The sequence below is a fragment of the Balaenoptera physalus genome (assembly GCF_965194825.1).
Source record: "Balaenoptera physalus genome assembly, chromosome: 4".
In the NCBI taxonomy this organism is placed as follows: Eukaryota; Metazoa; Chordata; class Mammalia; order Artiodactyla; family Balaenopteridae; genus Balaenoptera; species Balaenoptera physalus.
Genome location: NC_138891.1, coordinates 14,121,976 through 14,139,472, shown reverse-complemented (window position 1 = coordinate 14,139,472; position 17,497 = coordinate 14,121,976). Strand labels below are relative to the sequence as shown.

Genomic DNA, 17,497 nt, shown 5'->3' with positions numbered 1-17,497 from the left:
GGGGGGCGGGGGGGTGATTGGCTGGAGCCGCGGGCCCGCCTCCGCGCGGTCGTCTCGCACTCGCCCCAGGCTGTGGAGCGGCGCTCCCCTGCCAGAGGTATCCGAGCCGTGGAGACTTGTGGTTTCTCTGACTTTGTGGTCTGAGGCGGCAGCACTGATCATGGAGACCGGTGCCTCCCGCGAGCCCGAGACGGCCGAAGTGCTGCCCCAGCACAAGTTCGACTGCAGGTCTCTGGAGGCCTACCTACACCAGCACTTGCCCGGCTTTGGGGTCGAGCCCGAGGCCAAGCTGACCGTTGCCCAATACAGGTATCGACGCCAGCCTTCTCCGCCAGTGAAAACAGATCTGTGCCTTGTGTTTTTCTTCCTCTGGCCTTGGGTGGGTTCCCAGTTTCCCCCATCCTGTTTGTTTTTCCGCAATGAAGCACTCTGCAGGCGAGAGCTGCCGTCACCGGTCCCTTGCATTACATTCTGAGTATTTCCACTTCAAGGGCAGTGATGGAAGCACGGTAACATTCACGATTCCAACTACAAGAAGGAATCTTTGTTAGCAACTATATTCACTGAGGCAATTAAGGTTAGAAGGTCTGTGGGATATAAAGAGGCCTTCGCTCAACGTTTGTCCTATAACCTTTTTTTCTGAGAAGCGGATGTAATTCCGTTCACATTGGCATATTCTTGGAGGCTGAGGTAATGGTACCAGTTAGGGGATCCGAATTCTTATCCTAGATCTTCCATTTAACAAATCACAGCACCACTTTGGGCTTTAGTTCTTTCTGAAGTAGGGGAATAGAACTGGGTGACCGTTCTAAGAGCACTGTTCCCCACCGTGAATCTGGCTCTAGTCTGATGTTGTATAATAGAAAATAATTTTCAAATAGACTTTATTCTAAAAATAGTATTTTGATAAACAGAGCTATAGAAGCAGTCCTGGCTTCCAGAAAACTAGACGTGCCACTTACTGACTGGGAATTTAAATACTATGGTACATGAACTCTCTGAGAACTAGTTTCATAATCTGTAATAAATATCTGCCTGTTCTGCGTGATGCTGATAATTAAATGAAGTAATACAGGTGAAATGGCTTAACACTGTAACAGAACTGTATACCAGTGGCATTTATCACTGACATTTATATTCCTTGACTATTGATTTCAGAGAAATTAAAAATAGTGGAAAGGAGATGGATCAGAGAGGGTTTGGGGGTGTGGAATTAAAAGGCACCCTGTGGGAATTCCCTGGTGGTCCAGTGGTTAGGACTCGCGCTTTCACTGCCCGGGGCCGTGCGGTGCCGCTGCCAAATTAAAAACAACAACAAAAAATAAAAATAAAAGGCACCATGTCACAATAGATATTGTAGGATGAAGAAGAAGGTGGAATAAAAAATGGCTGAACTTTCTAGCCTAGAAGCCTTGTGTTATAAACAAACTAACAGCTCAAAGTTCAAATTTGCTATGGGAATCTGAACAAGTTATTTAACTCTTTTGAGCATTGAATCCTCCTTTGGCAAAATGGGGATAGTAATATTTCTCTCCTAGAGTTGTTGAATTATCTAACTGAGAGTTAATTCTGAATTAAGTTGAATGTTAAATAAACCAGAATTGTGCTTGATAAATGGAATTAGTTGTGGCGTAAATAGTATATATGTGTGGAACTATCTCCACAAAGAATACACATTTATTTCCAAGACACATGAAAAAGTTTATGAAAATTGAAGACATGTTAGACCACAAAGGAAGTTTCAGAAATTCTAAAGCGTCATTCTTAAAAAAAAAAATTCAGAATATAAATGCCAAAAGTTTAGAAATCAAGAGAAGATAGCTAATAAATACATTTTAGAAACTAATTGAAATACAGATTAAAGAGCCAATAATCTACAGAAAATAATGGAGTTTATCAAAGTTCAGTATGCAAAAATCAATTGCATTTCTTGACTTTAGCAACAAAAATGTAAAAATATAATTTTCAGAAAGATAAAATTAATAAGAGCAACAAATATAAATTTCTCAAATATTAATCGAATAAAGTATGTGCAAGACCTTTGTAAAGGAAATTATAAAACTGTATTAGGACCTTAAAAAGAACTAAATAAATTGAGAGATGCCATGTTCACAAATAGGAGAATTCAGAATTGTACGTTTCTCTTTTTTCCCAACTGATCTATAGATTCAGTGCAATGACGATCAAAATCTTAATTTTTTCCCTAACTTGAAAAATTACTCCTAAATTTTATGTACAAGAGCAAAGGGCTAAGAATAAGCAAAAACACTCCTGAAGAAGAACAAAGTAGGAAATTTGAATTAAGATGGCATATTATTAGCACAGAGATAGACAAACATCAATAAAATAGAGTCCACAAAAAGACCCACATGTTTATAGAACTTTGACATATGACAGTGGTGGCACAGAGAATCAGTGTGTGTGGGGTTGGAGGGAGAAAAGATTTTTCAATAAATTATACAGCAATAATTATTATCTGTATGAAAAAATTGAAATTAGACCTGTCCCTTACTCTACCTCACACAGTTCCAGGTGGACTACAGACTTGAATGGTAAAGGCAAAACTGTAAACATTTGGAAGACATATAGGAGAAGATCTTTATGACTTTGGAGTAGAGGATAAAATCTTTAAAAAGACAAAAGCACAAACCATGAAAGAAATGATTGATAAATTTTTAGTGAAAGAATCCTTAAAGTGAAAGAACAAAAGAAAATATTTTCAGTGTATATAATGGATAAAAGATTAATATCCAGAACATATAAAGAACTATAATAGCCCAACAGAAAAATGGGCAAAAGACTTGAAGATACTCAACCTCATTACACTGTAATAATTGGGGAAATGCAAATTAAAATGACAAGATACCATTTCACACCATCATATTCACTTTGTTTTTTTTTAATCTGACAATATCAAGTAGGATATGAGATAACAGGGACTCATCCACTATTGGTGAGGGTATGAATTAGTATAACTACCTTGGAAAACAATTTGGCACAGTTTTGTAAAGATGAAGCTGGGAAGACAAAGCCCTATGACAAAGCAATTCTATTCCTAGTTTTATACTCCTAAGGAATTCTTGTACCAGGGTATCAGGAGATAATCTACAAAAATGTTCATTGCACTGTTTGTAATAACAAAAATACAGGAATAAAACACAATGTTCATCAATAGTAGAATGGATGAATAAATTGTAGTATATTCACGTGATGGAACACCATACAGCAGTGAACATGATTCAGCTGCAGCTATACACAACAACACAATCAAAAACTGGACAAATAAGCAGTATATTGTTTAAGGAGATAAACTTAAAGGGAATGATATATTTAAAAATCAAGACAGTAGTTACTCTGAAGGGAGGGACAGGGAATTCCCTGGTGGTCCAGTGGTTAGTACTCAGCGCTTTCACTGCAGTGGCCCAGGGTCAATCCCTGGTGGGGGAACTAAGATCCCTCAAGCAGCACGGCACAGCCAAAAAATAAAAAATAAAAAAATGAAGGGAGGGACACAAAGAGAGCTTCAGAGATACAGTAACTTTTTTCTTTCTTAAACTGGGTAGTGAGAACACTGGTGTTTGTTGTGTTATTCTTTATGCTTTACAAATTTTGTAAGTATTTTTTATCTATGCAAAATTTATTTTTAGAATTTGCAAAAATTAAATCATATTAGAAATAAAAATATTTAGATTTAAACAATAATGAAGGCATTGTATAACTTGATAGAACAAAACTTATGATTTCCAGCTATGTGCATAATATGTGCCTGGCACTGCTCCAACCACTGGGGATATAACAAACAAAAAAATCTTGCCTTTTTGGAACTTCCATTCTATTTGGAGAAGATAGATGATAAATAAAATCACTTTCTAAATATTACAGTGTAGGAAAAGGTGATGTGTATCATGGAGAGAAACAAAGGAGAATAGGAAATGTTTAGGAGGAGGGAGAAGAAAGGCCTCAGTGAGAAGGTGACATTCAGCAAAGAGAGATGGGGATGTAAGCCATGTAGCTATCTGGGGAAAGAGTATTCCAGACAGAGGGAACAGCAAGAGCAAGGGCTCTCCCGTGGGTGGAGAGACTACAAGCCAATGTGCCTGGAGTTGTGTAAGCAAGGGCAACAGGAATTCTGTTGGCTGTTATAAGGGCTTTGGCCTTTACGTTAGTCGAAATGGTGAGAGATTAGGGATTTGGGGGCAGAGGAGGGAAGTGATTTGTCTTTTTAAACAGAATCTCTTTGCCTATTGTGTTTGACTGAAAGAGGCAAATACAAGGAGACCAGTTTGGAGTGTATTGCAATGACCCAGTACAGAGCGATTAGTGGTATGGATCAGGGTAGTAGTGTAGGATAGGTGCAAAGTGCTCATATTCTGGATTTATTTTGAAGAATTTACTGACTGATCAGATGTGGGGTATGAAAGAAAAAGAAGAGGAGACAAATACTGTTCCATTTTTGTCTTGGCAACTGGAAGGATGGAGTTATCATGAAATGAAGTAGAGATGACTGTAGACAATCAGACTGGAAGGGAAATATCAGGAACTCAGTTTTGCAATGTTAAGTTTCAAGATGCCTTTTGGAGTGGATATGTGTAGTAAGCAGGCAGATATATGGGTCCAGAGGTCAGGGCAGAGATCTAAACTAGACATTTACATTTGGGAGTCATTAAGATAGAGAGGGTATTTAAAGCTATGAGATCTTACCTAGATGATGAGTCTACATGAAGATACAGAAGGTCTATGAACTTATTCCCAGGCATCCCAATATAAGAAGTTGAAGAATTAAGGCGGAACCTACAAAGGCGTCTCAGAAGGAGTGGCCAGAGAGATGGGGAGAAACATGGTCTGATACCATAGCAGTATTAGTGACCTTGAAACAGTAATTTCAGTGGAAAGATAGGAATGAAAGCTTGATTGAAATGGGTTCAAGAGAAAATAGGAGGAGAGGAATTGGAGCAAGGAATATAAACAACTCTTGAATTTTTCTACAAAGGCGGAAATAAATGTCTTATGTAGAGGGGGAAGTGGGGTCAAGAGAAGTCTTTAAAAAAAAAAAAAAAAAGGCAGCGTGTTTATATGCTGATGGCAGTGATCCAGAGCAGACAGAAAAATTTGTGTAGGACAGAGGGCTAGAACGAAGTCCTTGAGTAGACAAGAGTAGGATGGGATCTAATTCACAAGAGAAGGGATTGTCCTTAGATAGGAATGTAGACATTCCTCAACAGACTCTGTAGGGAAGAAGAGTATATGGTACAGGTGCTTCTATGCAGTAGATATGGTAGTGTAAGCTTGTGGAAGTTCTCACCTGACTGCTCCTATTTTCTCTGTGAAATAGGAAGCTAGGTAATCAGCTGAGAGTGAAGATGGTGGGAAAAGTGCTGGAGGTTTGAAGAAAGAGGAGGAATTGTGAAATAGTCATCCAAGAGCATGGGAGAATGAACAGGCCAAGGAAGTATATTATGATTGCTGGCAGCGTTCACTCTGAGGTTCATAGTCATGAATTTGAAGCAAGAGTAATTATTTTAGTAGATATTGTTGATACTTTGCCCAGATTCTCTTGGATTCCTTTTTACTGTTTCCATGCACACCCTCGTTTGGTGGCTTCTGCTTCCAGTAGCCAGCACCTATGGCTCTTTTATAGACTGTTCTTGCCTACTGGAGCCTCTTTTGCCCTGAATGTTGTAGTGCCTAAGATGGCACTGGAATGGAGGTACTAGTGGGAATGAAAGAAAGGAAATTATGATCAGAGATAGAAATGCTTAAAAAATAGGATAATGCAGTGCTTGAGTTGTTATTGATAAGGTATAGGGTGTGTCCCATAGAATGAGTGACAGTTCTCTTGGATATATACCTAGGAGTGAAATTGCTAGATCATATGGCAGCTGTATCTTCAATAAGTAGCTTTTAGTTTTCCTTTTATATTTCACCTGGGTCATTTACCATCATAAAATGCCAGTGCTTCATATATGACTGCATTATCAAAAATGCATCCAATCAGACATTTGGCATTAAAAAATGTCTTTGTAAGGTTCATTGCAACTTGATGCTTTGGAGCATCACAAATAAATTGTCCCATGTCAAGATAGACAACACAGCTTGAAGTGGTCCCATTTCCTGACCATTGTGGCAATGATCTCCACTTTCCTATGCTAAAAGGCACCCCCCACCCAGGATTAGGTGGTGCCAAGATGATTGCTGGGGAGGATGGGTCTGGCTTATCAGAGTTAGAAGTAGACACTGGACGTACTGCTGCAGTCAATTTGGACTGCTCTTGTTCTTTGCAGATGGAGGCTGGAGGCCTAGGGAGAAACTTCAGAAAAAAAATGTTTTTAACTTTCCCCTATTACCTGTTACCTCAGGGATTAATTCGTCTGTTTTTTTACTTTAAGGCCTCTCTTTCATGCTGTTGAATTATTTAAAAGCTGTGTAAATGAAGGTATAGATTGAATAATTTTGGTAGCTGGAGTGTATTTCCTTAGTTCACGTGAGAATTTCTGTTCACAAGGCAGAGAAAGCCAGTGCCCTGGTGTCTGTGAGTCACCTGGGGCACTGTTGCACTTCCTGGCCCAGATATCCACTCTAGGACCTTGCTTATCAGAATTTCCACTTTAGAGAGCTGTACTTGGAGTTCTCTCTCCAATGGCAGATGAGGGAATACCAATCCAGCTGTTCCAGCATCCTTTAATTAATTTTCTGACTGATTACCTACAATCTCTTCTCCCAGCCTTTCTTTGCTTAGATCTAGACATTGTTCTAGGGACGCTTCTGATAAAACTCATGATTTGCAGGTAGGAAGTGTGGTCTTCTCTTCTACCTGTGTAGGTTGTAGATTCTCCAGCTGCCACTGTGTTACCATCTGCTGTATATCATCCAAAAGCTCATGTTCTTAGCTGCTGATAGCACCCCTCTTGGCTTTCCAGCATTGAAATGGGTTTATTTTCATTTTGTGTTTTCTTTTGAAATTTCAGCAGGATTTGGGGAAAAGGAAAAGTATATCTTTGTTATTGACCTTTTCTCTACTCTTATCTAGATCAGGACAGTCCAATCCAACCTTTTATCTCCAGAAGGGCTTCCAAGCATATGTACTCAGAAAAAAACCACCTGGTTCACTTCTTCCTAAAGCACATAAGGTATGGTATACAAACGCAATGATAAATTCCTTGTTGACTAATAAATGCATTTTATACACACAAAACAATTTAAATTGCTTTTAAAAATAATCTCACAATTATTAAATATAGAAAATACATTTTATTTCTTAGATGAAAATTTCACTTGAATTGTATCCCCCCCCTTTTAGTTTTTATTAAGGATTTGAGTTTGAAATCTGAGGCTGTGTTTAGGCTGTTAATACTGAGCAATATCCAGTCCTCTTATGGATTTGATTCCTTCCTATACAATTAGCTAGAAATACAGTCACCCAGTAAATATTTTCAGTGCTACTCATTTATAGATATTTTGTACTTTGGTTAAATTATGTTTTAAAAAGCACATTATTATATCTTATAACAATATATATACTCACTGAATACTTTAATATATTTGATATGACAATTCCCTGATCTTCTGGTGATAAAAAGAAATATTTAAATAATCATTTTTATAGTATTCTCTAAATTGACAGTGAGAATTATAAGAGATTTTTGTTGAAAACTGACTCTGTTTTCAGAAAAACGGATATTATCTATAGATTTTTAGAGAAGAGAACATTAAAAGCATGATGCATATTTTGAGTATTATTATAATCATGTATAACAGGTGCTTCCCAGGCCCAGCTGACTAGAGATGGGCCATTGAAGGGTGGGTTTAATATCACAGTAATGGAAAATGCAGATTCTGACCTTCTTGGTCCCGTATCATATTCCCAGAAAATGAAGTGACTTGGATGCTTAAGATAGAAAAAGTTTGGTAACTTTTATTAAGCCTCAACACGGCATGGCTGAAGGAAAATCCCCACTTGTAGGGGGAGATTTATGCCCCAATAAACAGCTGGGTTTGTCTCCTCTTGATAACGACCTAGATGTCTAGAAGACATCAGAACATAACATAATGCTTTCAGCCCAAGGATCTGGAGTATTTTTGTTTCGACTTCCTTCATTTTTCCCAAATCTGCATTGGAAAAAAGCAGTGTTCCCACACTACCATCCACTTTATGACCAGCCTCCACCACCCCACCCCACCCCACCCCCCTTTCCCAGCACTAGGTGATTATAAACACTTCTTTCTATAGCCATTGGCACCACTGGCTGCTCTCACCTTGGTTATGGGTTTAGTCACTTCCCTGCTGTAGTTATTGCAGCAGTAGCTGCTTTATCCCTGTTGTGAAAGTGAGCTGCATTGTTTCTTTTCCTTAGAAGTGGTCAGCCACCACTGCCTGAGTCTGGGGAAGTGGACTTTGCAGGCAGATGAGTTGGCATCAGAGTTCTGCAGTAAGCTGTGTCCCTGGGTCCTGAGTGATAAGCCTGTACATCTGTCCTGGTTAAGGAAGCCCTTTTCTTCTCCTGTCTTATTTGGGCTCCTGCTTCAGTACCAGCTTGCTTCTCATTGCCTTCTTACCCAGTAGTTATCTTGAGCTCCACAGCAGCCCTGGGTACCAGGAAGGATCCCCACACCCCTGCCTTGGAAACAAGTTCCTCCATTGATCTCCCGAAGGAGTGGGTGCATTTCCTTTCTACTGGCACCCACTGGCCTTCCCCAGCACTCTGTAGTTGACTGTGCCCAGAGGGTTGGAATAGAGAACCCCCATGGGAAACTGGAGTTGGGGGAGTAGGGAGCAAAAGCAAGAGTGAGCCAGCAAGCAGGGAACTGATAAGAAAAAAAAGGGATGTTTTTATGATGATACATGCGAAATATTGTGGTCAGGAAATGTCACCTTCATATTATCAGAGTTAGGAATAAGCTCCATGCATGTGCCTATCCTTTTAGCCTAATTAAATGATCAATTTTTAGTGCTGGCCTAATTTATAATTGTAATAATCACACTAAGACTATTTTTTTAAAGCAATTATTATATTTTTTTGAATTTTATTTTATTTATTGTTTTATACAGCAGGTTCTTATTAGTCATCCATTTTATACACATCAGTGTATACATATCAATCCCAATCTCCCAATTCATCACACCCCCACCCCCACCGCCCACTGCTTTCCCCCCTTGGTGTCCATACGTTTGTTCTCTACATCTGCGTCTCTATTTCTGCCCTGCAAACCGGTTCATCTGTACCATTTTTCTAGGTTCCACATATATGCGTTAATATACGATATTTGTTTTTCTCTTTCTGACTTACTTCACTCTGTATGACAGTCTCTAGATTCATCCACGTGTCTACAAATGACCCAATTTCGTTCCTTTTTAAGGCTGAGTAATATTCCATTACATATATGTACCACATCTTCTTTATCCATTCGCCAGTTGATGGGCATTTAGGTTGCTTCCATGACCTGGCTATTGTAAATACCGCAGCAATGAACATTAGGGTGCATGTGTCTTTTTCAATTATGGTTTTCTCCAGGTATATGCCCAGTAGTGGGATTGCTGGGTCATATGGTAATTCTATTTTTAGTTTCTTAAGGAACCTCCATACTGTTCTCCATAGTGGCTGTATCAATTTACATTCCCACCAGCAGTGCAGGAGGGTCCCCTTTTCTCTACACCCTCTCCAGCATTTGTTGTTTGTAGATTTTCTGATGATGCCCACTCTAACTGGTGTGAGGTGATACCTCATTGTAGTTTTGATTTGCATTTCTCTAATAATTAGTGATGTTGAGAAGCTTTTCATGTGCTTCTTGGCCATCTGTATGTCTCTTTGGAGAAATGTCTATTTAGGTCTTCTGCCCATTTTTTGATTGGGTTGTTTGTTTTTTTAATATTGAGCTGCATGAGTTGTTAATATCTTTTGGAGATTACTCCTTTGTCTGTTGATTTGTTGGCAAATATTTTCTCCCATTCTGAGGGTTGTCTTTCCGTCTTGTTTGTAGTTTCCTTTGCTTTGCAAAAGTTTTTAAGTTTCATTAGGTCCCATTTGTTTATTTTTGTTTTTATTTCCATTACTCTAGGAGGTGGATCAAAAAAGATCTTGCTGTGATTTATGTCAAAGTGTGCTCTTCCTATGTTTTCCTGTAAGAGTTTTATAGTGTCCAGTCTTACATTTAGGTCTCTAATCCATTTTGAGTTTATTTTTGTGTATGGTGTTAGGGAGTGTTCTAATTTCATTCTTGTACACATAGCTGTCCATTTTTCTCAGCACCACTTATTGAAGAGACTGTCTATTCTCCATTGCATATCCTTGCCTCCTCTGTCATTGATTAGTTGACCATAGGTGTGTGGGTTTATCTCTGGGCTTTCTATCCTGTTCCATTGATCTATGTTTCTGTTTTTGTGCCAGTACCATATTGTCTTCATTACTGTAGCTTTGTAGTATAGTCTGAAGTCACGGAGTCTGATTCTTCCAGCTCCGTTTCTTTCCCTCAAGACTGCTTTGGCTATTTGGGGTCTTTTGTGTCTCCATACAAATTGTGAGATTTTTTGTTCTAGTTCTGTAAAAAATGCCATTGGTAATTTGATAGGGATTGCACTGAATCTGTAGATTGCTTTGAGTAGTATAGTCATTTTCACAATGTTGGTTCTTCCAATCCAAGAACATGGTATATCTCTCTATCTGTTGGTATCATCTTTAATTTCTTTCACAAGTGTCTTATAGTTTTCTGCCTACAGGTCTTTTGTCTCCCTAGGTAGGTTTATTCCTAGGTATTTTATTCTCTTTGTTGCAATGGTAAATGGGAGTGTTTCCTTAATTTCTCTTTCAGATTTTTCATCATTAGTGTATAGGAATGCAAGAGATTTCTGTGCATTAATTTTGTATCCTGCAACTTTACCAAATTCATTGATTAGCTCTAGTAGTTTTCCAGTAGCATCTTTAGGATTCGCTATGTATAGTATCAGGTCCTCTGCAAACAGTGACAGTTTTACTTCTTCTTTTCCAATTTATATTTCTGTTATTTCTTTTTCTTCTCTGATTGCTGTGGCTAGGACTTCCAAAACTACGTTGAATAATAGTGGTGAGAGTGGACATCCTTGTCTTGTTCCTGATCTTAGAGGAAATGCTTTCAGTTTCTCACCATTGATGTTTGCTGTGGGTTTGTTGTATATGGCCTTTATTATGTTGAGGTAGTTTCCCTCTATGCCCACTTTCTGGAGAGTTTTTATCATAAATGGGTGTTAAATTTTGTCAAAAGCTTTTTCTGCATCTATTGAGATGATCATGTGGTTTTTCTTCTTCAATTTGTTAATATGGTGTATCACATTGATTGATTTGTGTATATTGAAGAATCATTGCATCCCTGGGATAAATCCCTCTTGATCATGGTGTATGTACCTTTTAATGTGTTGTTGGATTCTGTTTGCTAGCATTTTGTTGAGGATTTTTGCATCTATGTTCATCAGTGATATTGGTCTGTAGTTTTCTTTTTTTGTAGTATCTTTGTCTGGCTTTGGTATCAGGGTGATGGTGGCCTCATAGAATGAGTTTGGGAGTGTTCCTTCCTCTGCAATTTTTTGGAAGAGTTTGAGAAGGATGGGTGTTAGCTCTTCTCTAAATGTTTGATAGAATTCACTGTGAAGCCATCTGGTTGTGGACTTTTGTTTGTTGGAAGATTTTTAATCACAGTTTCAATTTCATTACATGTGATTGGTCTGTTCATATTTTCTATTTCTTCCTGGTTCAGTCTTGGAAGGTTATACCTTTCTAAGAATTTGTCCATTTCCTCCAGGTTGTCAGTTTTATTGGCATAGAGTTGCTTGTAGTAGTCTCTTAGGATGCTTTGTATTTCTGCGGTGTCTGTTGTAACTTCTCCTTTTTCATTTCTGATTTTTTTGATTTGAGTCCTCTCCCTCTTTCTCTTGATGAGTCTGGCTAATGGTTTATCAATTTTGTTTATCTTCTCAAAGAACCAGCTTTTAGTTTTATTGATCTTTGCTATCATTTCCTTCATTTCTTTTTCATTTATTTCTGCTCTGATCTTTATGATTTCTTTCCTTCTGCTAACTTTGGGTTTTGTTTCTTCTTCTTTCTCTAGTTCCTTTAGGTGTAAGGTTAGATTGTTTATTTGAGATTTTTCTTGTTTCTTGAGGTAGGCTTCTATTGCTATAAACTTCCCTCTTAGAACTGCTTTTGCTGCGTCCCATAGGTTTTGGATCGTCATGTTTTCATTGTCATTTGTCTCTAGGTATTTTTTGATTTCCTCTTTGATTTCTTCAGTGATCTCTTGGTTATTTAGTAACGTATTGTTTAGGCTCCATGTGTTTGTGCTTTTTATGTTTTTCTCCCTGTAATTGATTTCTAATCTCATAACGTTGTGGTCAGAAAAGATGCTTGATATGATTTCAATTTTCTTAAATTTACTGAGGCTTGAATTGTGACCCAAGGTGTGATCTATCCTGGAGAATGTTCTGTGTGCACTTGAGAAGAAAGTGTAATCTGCTTTTTTGGATGGAATGTCCTATAAATATCAATTAAATCTCTCTGGTCTATTGTGTCCTTTAAAGCTTGTGTTTCCTTATTAATTTTCTGTTTGGATGATCTGTCAATTGGTGTAAGTGAGGTGCTGAAGTCCCCCACTATTATTGTGTTACTGTCAATTTCCTCTTTTAGAGCTGTTAGCAGTTGCCTTATGTATTGAGGTGCTCCTATGTTGGGTGTATAAATATTTACAATTGTTATATCTTCTTCTTGAACTGATCCCTTGATCATTATGTAATGTCCTTCCTTGTCTCTTGTAACATTCTTTATTTTAAAGTCTCTTTTATCTGATATGAGTATTGTTACTCCAGCTTTCTTTTGATTTCCATGTGCATGGAATATCTTTTTCCATCCCCTCACTTTCAGGCTGTATGTGTCCCTAGGTCTGAAGTGGGTCTCTTGTACACAGCATATATACGGGTCTTGTTTTTGTATCCATTCAGCAAGCCTGTGTCTTTTGGTTGGAGCATTTAATCCATTCACGTTTAAGATAATTATCTATATGTATATTCTTATTACCATTTTCTTAATTATTTTGGGTTTGTTTTTGTAGGTCCTTTTCTTCTCTTGTGTTTCCCACTTAGAGAAGTTCCCTTAGCATTTGTTGTAGAGGTAGTTTGGTGGTACAGAATTCTCTTAGCTTTTGCTTGTCTGTAAAGCTTTTGATTTCTCCATCGAATCTGAATGAGATCCTTGCTGGGTAGAGCAATCTTGGCTGTAGATTCTTCCCTTTCATCACTTTAAGTATATCATGCCACTCCCTTCCGGCTTGTAGAGTTTCTGCTGAGAAATCAGCTGTTAACCTTATGGGAGTTCCCTTGTATGTTATTTGTCATTTTTCCCTTGCTGCTTTCTATAATTTTTCTTTGTCTTTAATTTTTGCCAATTTAATTACTATGTGTCTTGGTGTGTTTCTCCTTGGGTTTATCCTCTATTGGACTCTCTGCACTTCCTGGACTTGGGTGGCTATTTCCTTCCCATGTTAGGGAAGTTTTTGACTATAATCTCTTCACATATTTTCTCTGGTCCTTTCTCTCTCTCTTCTCCTTCTGGGACCCCTATAATGCGAATGTTGTTGCGTTTAATGTTGTCTCAGAGGTCTCTTAAACTGTCTTCATTTCTTTTCATTCTTTTTTCTTAAGAATTTCACTTTTATTTATTTATTTATTTATTTATTTATTTATTTATTTTTGGCTGTGTTGGGTCTTCCTTTCTGTGTGAGGACTTTCTCTAGTTGTGGCAAGCAGGGGCCGCTCTTCATCGCGGTGCACGGGCCTCTCACTATCGCGACCTCTCTTATTGCGGAGCACAGGCTCCAGACGCGCAGGCTCAGTAGTTGTGGCTCACGGGCTTAGTTGCTCCGCGGCATGTGGGATCTTCCCAGACTAGGGCTCAATCCCGTGTCCCCTGTATTGCCAGGCAGATTCTCAACCACTGCACCACCAGGGAAGCCTCATTCTTTTTCTTTATTCTGTTCCACAGCAGTGAATTCCTCCATTCTGTCTTCCAGGTCACTTATCTGTTCTTCTGCCTCAGTTATTCTGCTATTGATTCCTTCTAGTATATTTTTCATTTCATTTATTGTGTTTCATCTCTGTTTGTTTGTTCTTTAATTCTTCTAGATCTTTGTTAAACATTTCTTGCAATTTCTCAATCTTTGCCTCCATTCTTTTTCCGAGGTCCTGGATCATCCTCACTATCATTATTCTGAATTCTTTTTCTGGAAGGTTGCCTATCTCCACTTCATTTAGTTGTTTTTCTAAGATTTTATCTTGTTCCTTCATCTGGTACATAGCCCTCTGCCTTTTCATCTTGTCTATCTTTCTGTGAATGTGGTTTTTGTTCTCCAGGCTGCAGGATTGTAGTTCTTCTTACTTCGGCTGTCTGCCCTCTGGTGGATGAAGCTATCTAAGAGGCTTGTGCAAGTTTCCTGATTGGAGGGACTGGTGGTGGGTAGAGCTGGGTGTTGCTCTGGTGGGCAGAGCTCAGTAAAACTTTAATCCACTTGTCTGCTGATGGGTGGGACTGGGTTCCCTCCCTATTGGTTGTTTGGCCTGAGGCGACTGAACACTGGAGCCTACCCAGGCTCTTTGGTGGGGCTAATGGCAGACTCTGGGAGGGCTCACGCCAAAGAGTACTTCCCAGAACTTCTGTTTCCAGTGTTCTTGTCCTCACGGTGCCACACAGCCACCTCCCGCCTCTGCAGGAGACCCTCCAGCACTAGCAAGCTGGTCTGGTTCAGTCTCCTATGGGGTCACAGTTCCTTCCCCTGGGTCCCGATGAGCACACTACTTTGTGTGTGCCCTCCAAGAGTGGAGTCTCTGTTTCCCCCAGTCCTGTCAAAGTCCTGCAATCAAATCCCACTAGACTTCAAAGTCTGATTTTCTAGGAATTCCTCCTCCCATTGCCGGACCCCCAGATTGGGAAGCCTGACATGGGGCTCAGAACCTTCACTCCAGTGGGCGGACTTCTGTGGTATAAGTGTTCTCCAGTTTGTGAGTCACCCACCCAGCAGTTATGGGATTTGATTTTATCGTGATTGCGCCCCTCCTACCGTCTCATTGTGGCTTCTCCTTTGTCTTTGGATGTGGGTTATCTTTTTTGGTGAGTTCCAATATCTTACTGTCGATGATTGTTCAGCAGTTAGTTGTGATTCTGGTGTTCTTGTAAGCGGGAGTGGGAGCACGTCCTTCTACTCCACCATCTTGAACCAATCTCTCACACTAAGACTACTTTTAAGGAAAATACTAAGGAAATCATTATCCTCTGGGTTATTTGTTGATACTGTTTTAAAATTAATTTCTAGTCTTAATGTTAGCTCTCAAGTAATTATTAAATTTCTGTATTTCTGATTTTTAATTATCTATCATCCTATTTAGATTGATAGAGAATTTAAAGTCCAGAAAACTTTGTTTTCAATTGGATTCCCCGTTCCCAAACCTTTATTGTACTGCAGTGATGCTTGTGTCATTGGAACAGAATTTTATGTGATGGAACATGTACAGGTAAATTAACACTTAATTGTACTTTTTGTTGCTTTTATTTTTAATTGTGAAATTAGGTGTTAATAAATGATAGTATATTAGTCTACATTGTAGGTAGTTAGTTTGCTTTGCAAGGGCTTAAACTTTTTTCTTTTTCTTAAAACAACAGAAATTTATTCTCTCAGTTCTGGAGGCTAGAAGTTTGAAGCCAAGGTGTCAGCAAGATTGGTTCTCTATGGAAGTTTTGTTTTGTTTTGGTTTCGGTTTTGTTTTTTTAAATTATTTTTTATTGAGATATAGTTGATGCACAATATTATATAAGTTACAGGTGTATTACATAGTGATTCACAATTTTTAAAGGTTATACTCCACTTACAGTTATTATAAAATACTGGCTCTATTCCCTGTGTTGTATTAAACTTTCATTTTATTTTGAGCACACACAGTTTGAGCGGGATGAAGTAAACTAGGAACAAGTTTAGTAATTAGGGCATATTGGCTTAGTTTTCCTCTAGGTGTCAGTAAAGAGCTATATGTAATGGCAATACATAAACCATCCAAATAGTAGGGGAAAAAACTATTTCAAATAGGACATCAATCCATTAAAAATAAATCCAAATTGTTTTAAGGTTTTTTTTTTATAAGATGTTACTTGAGATTAGTTTTTGTCCTTTAAGTTCATCTTGGTGTATCTTTGTATTTTCCCTTTGGCATGTACACTCTTATGTTAAACATGTTTCACAAATGACAGTTTTTCTAGCGCATTCTACAAAGAATTGGTTTTGGTTGTAAAACTGTATCCTGATCTTTTTTGTAGGCAACAGGGGATGATGACACAGCAAATAATTGGTTTGAAAAGATTTATTTTGTTTTATATTATCTGTTGTAATTGCTCCCATAGGGCCGAATCTTTCGTGATTTCACAATTCCTGGAATTAGCCCAGCAGAACGCTCAGCCATATATGTGGCCATGATAGAAACCTTGGCTCAGTTACATTCCTTGAATATACAGTCACTGCAGCTGGAAGGATATGGTAGAGGTGCTGGGTACTGCAAAAGACAGGTAATGCATCCACACAAAGAGCTCCTTTTCTCAAGTTGTTGGAAATAATATTAGTTAAAATAAAAACCTATTATTTTATACTTTTCTGAAACTTGGCTATAACTTTTAATATCAGCTGTCAGATTGACTTGTTTTAAACATAAAATAATTTTATATTTTTAGATCAGATTTTGTTCAGCAAAAGCTTCTGTAACAGCATGTACATAAATACAGATTTAAAGCTGTTTCTATCTCTTCACTTAATTTACCAGTATATTTTCTATACAATTTTCCCTTTTTAAATTAGTTTAACAGATATTTATTAAGCATGAATGTATGTTTAATATGTGCTGAATACTGTGTTAAATATCAGGAAAATAGAAATAAGTTCTTCCCCTAAAGGAACTTACGGTCATTTTTGAGACATCTATACCTGAATCTCATTTACATGAGACTTGAAAATGGTGTAAAAGAGTATGTAATCTGGTAGTAAATTGTTTGGTACTCATCATGAAAGCTGTTCCATTCAGAGGATAGATATCAGTATGCCCTTGCTTAGGTTGGGGAAAGCTTCCCGGGAAAGATATGTCTTGTACTGTGTATTTAAGGAAGGATAAAATCTAGAGCAATAGGGAAGAGATGGTGAGCATTTCAAATCAAAGGAACAGCAAGACCAGATATGTATGGGGCTGTTTCCCTTTGTACGTATGTCTTTTTGAGGGGGCAGAAGGGAGAGAAACAGGAACTAAGGTTTAGGGAATACTCGTTATGTGCCAGCTCCCATGCTAGGTGAGTTGTTAGACCTAGTGTTTTTTAATCTTTGTAACAACCCTAATACATAGGTATTACTACCCCCATTTTGCAGATGAGGAAACTGAGGCTTGCAGGTATTAAGTAATATACAAATAAGTGGCTTAGACATAATTTAAACGCAACCCTCTGTGATTCCAAAGATG

The 17,497-nt window shown here is 38.3% G+C and overlaps 1 protein-coding gene across 3 annotated transcripts in view; it reads left to right on the top strand.

The window, feature by feature from the left end:
* The first annotated feature begins 8 nt into the window (after positions 1–8).
* ACAD11 (acyl-CoA dehydrogenase family member 11) overlaps positions 9–17,497 on the top strand; it is a 103,363-nt gene continuing 85,874 nt past the window's right edge. Inside the window, exons 1-4 of one of the 3 annotated variants that reach the window (XM_082459243.1) lie at positions 9–309; positions 7,028–7,127; positions 15,395–15,520; positions 16,401–16,562. In XM_082459243.1, coding sequence (XP_082315369.1) covers positions 161–309; positions 7,028–7,127; positions 15,395–15,520; positions 16,401–16,562 — 537 coding nt within the window. In that variant the 5' untranslated portion in view covers positions 9–160. The remainder of the gene's footprint in view (positions 310–7,027; positions 7,128–15,394; positions 15,521–16,400; positions 16,563–17,497) is intronic. The other 2 variants (XM_082459245.1, XM_082459244.1) reach the window with 2 other exon arrangements.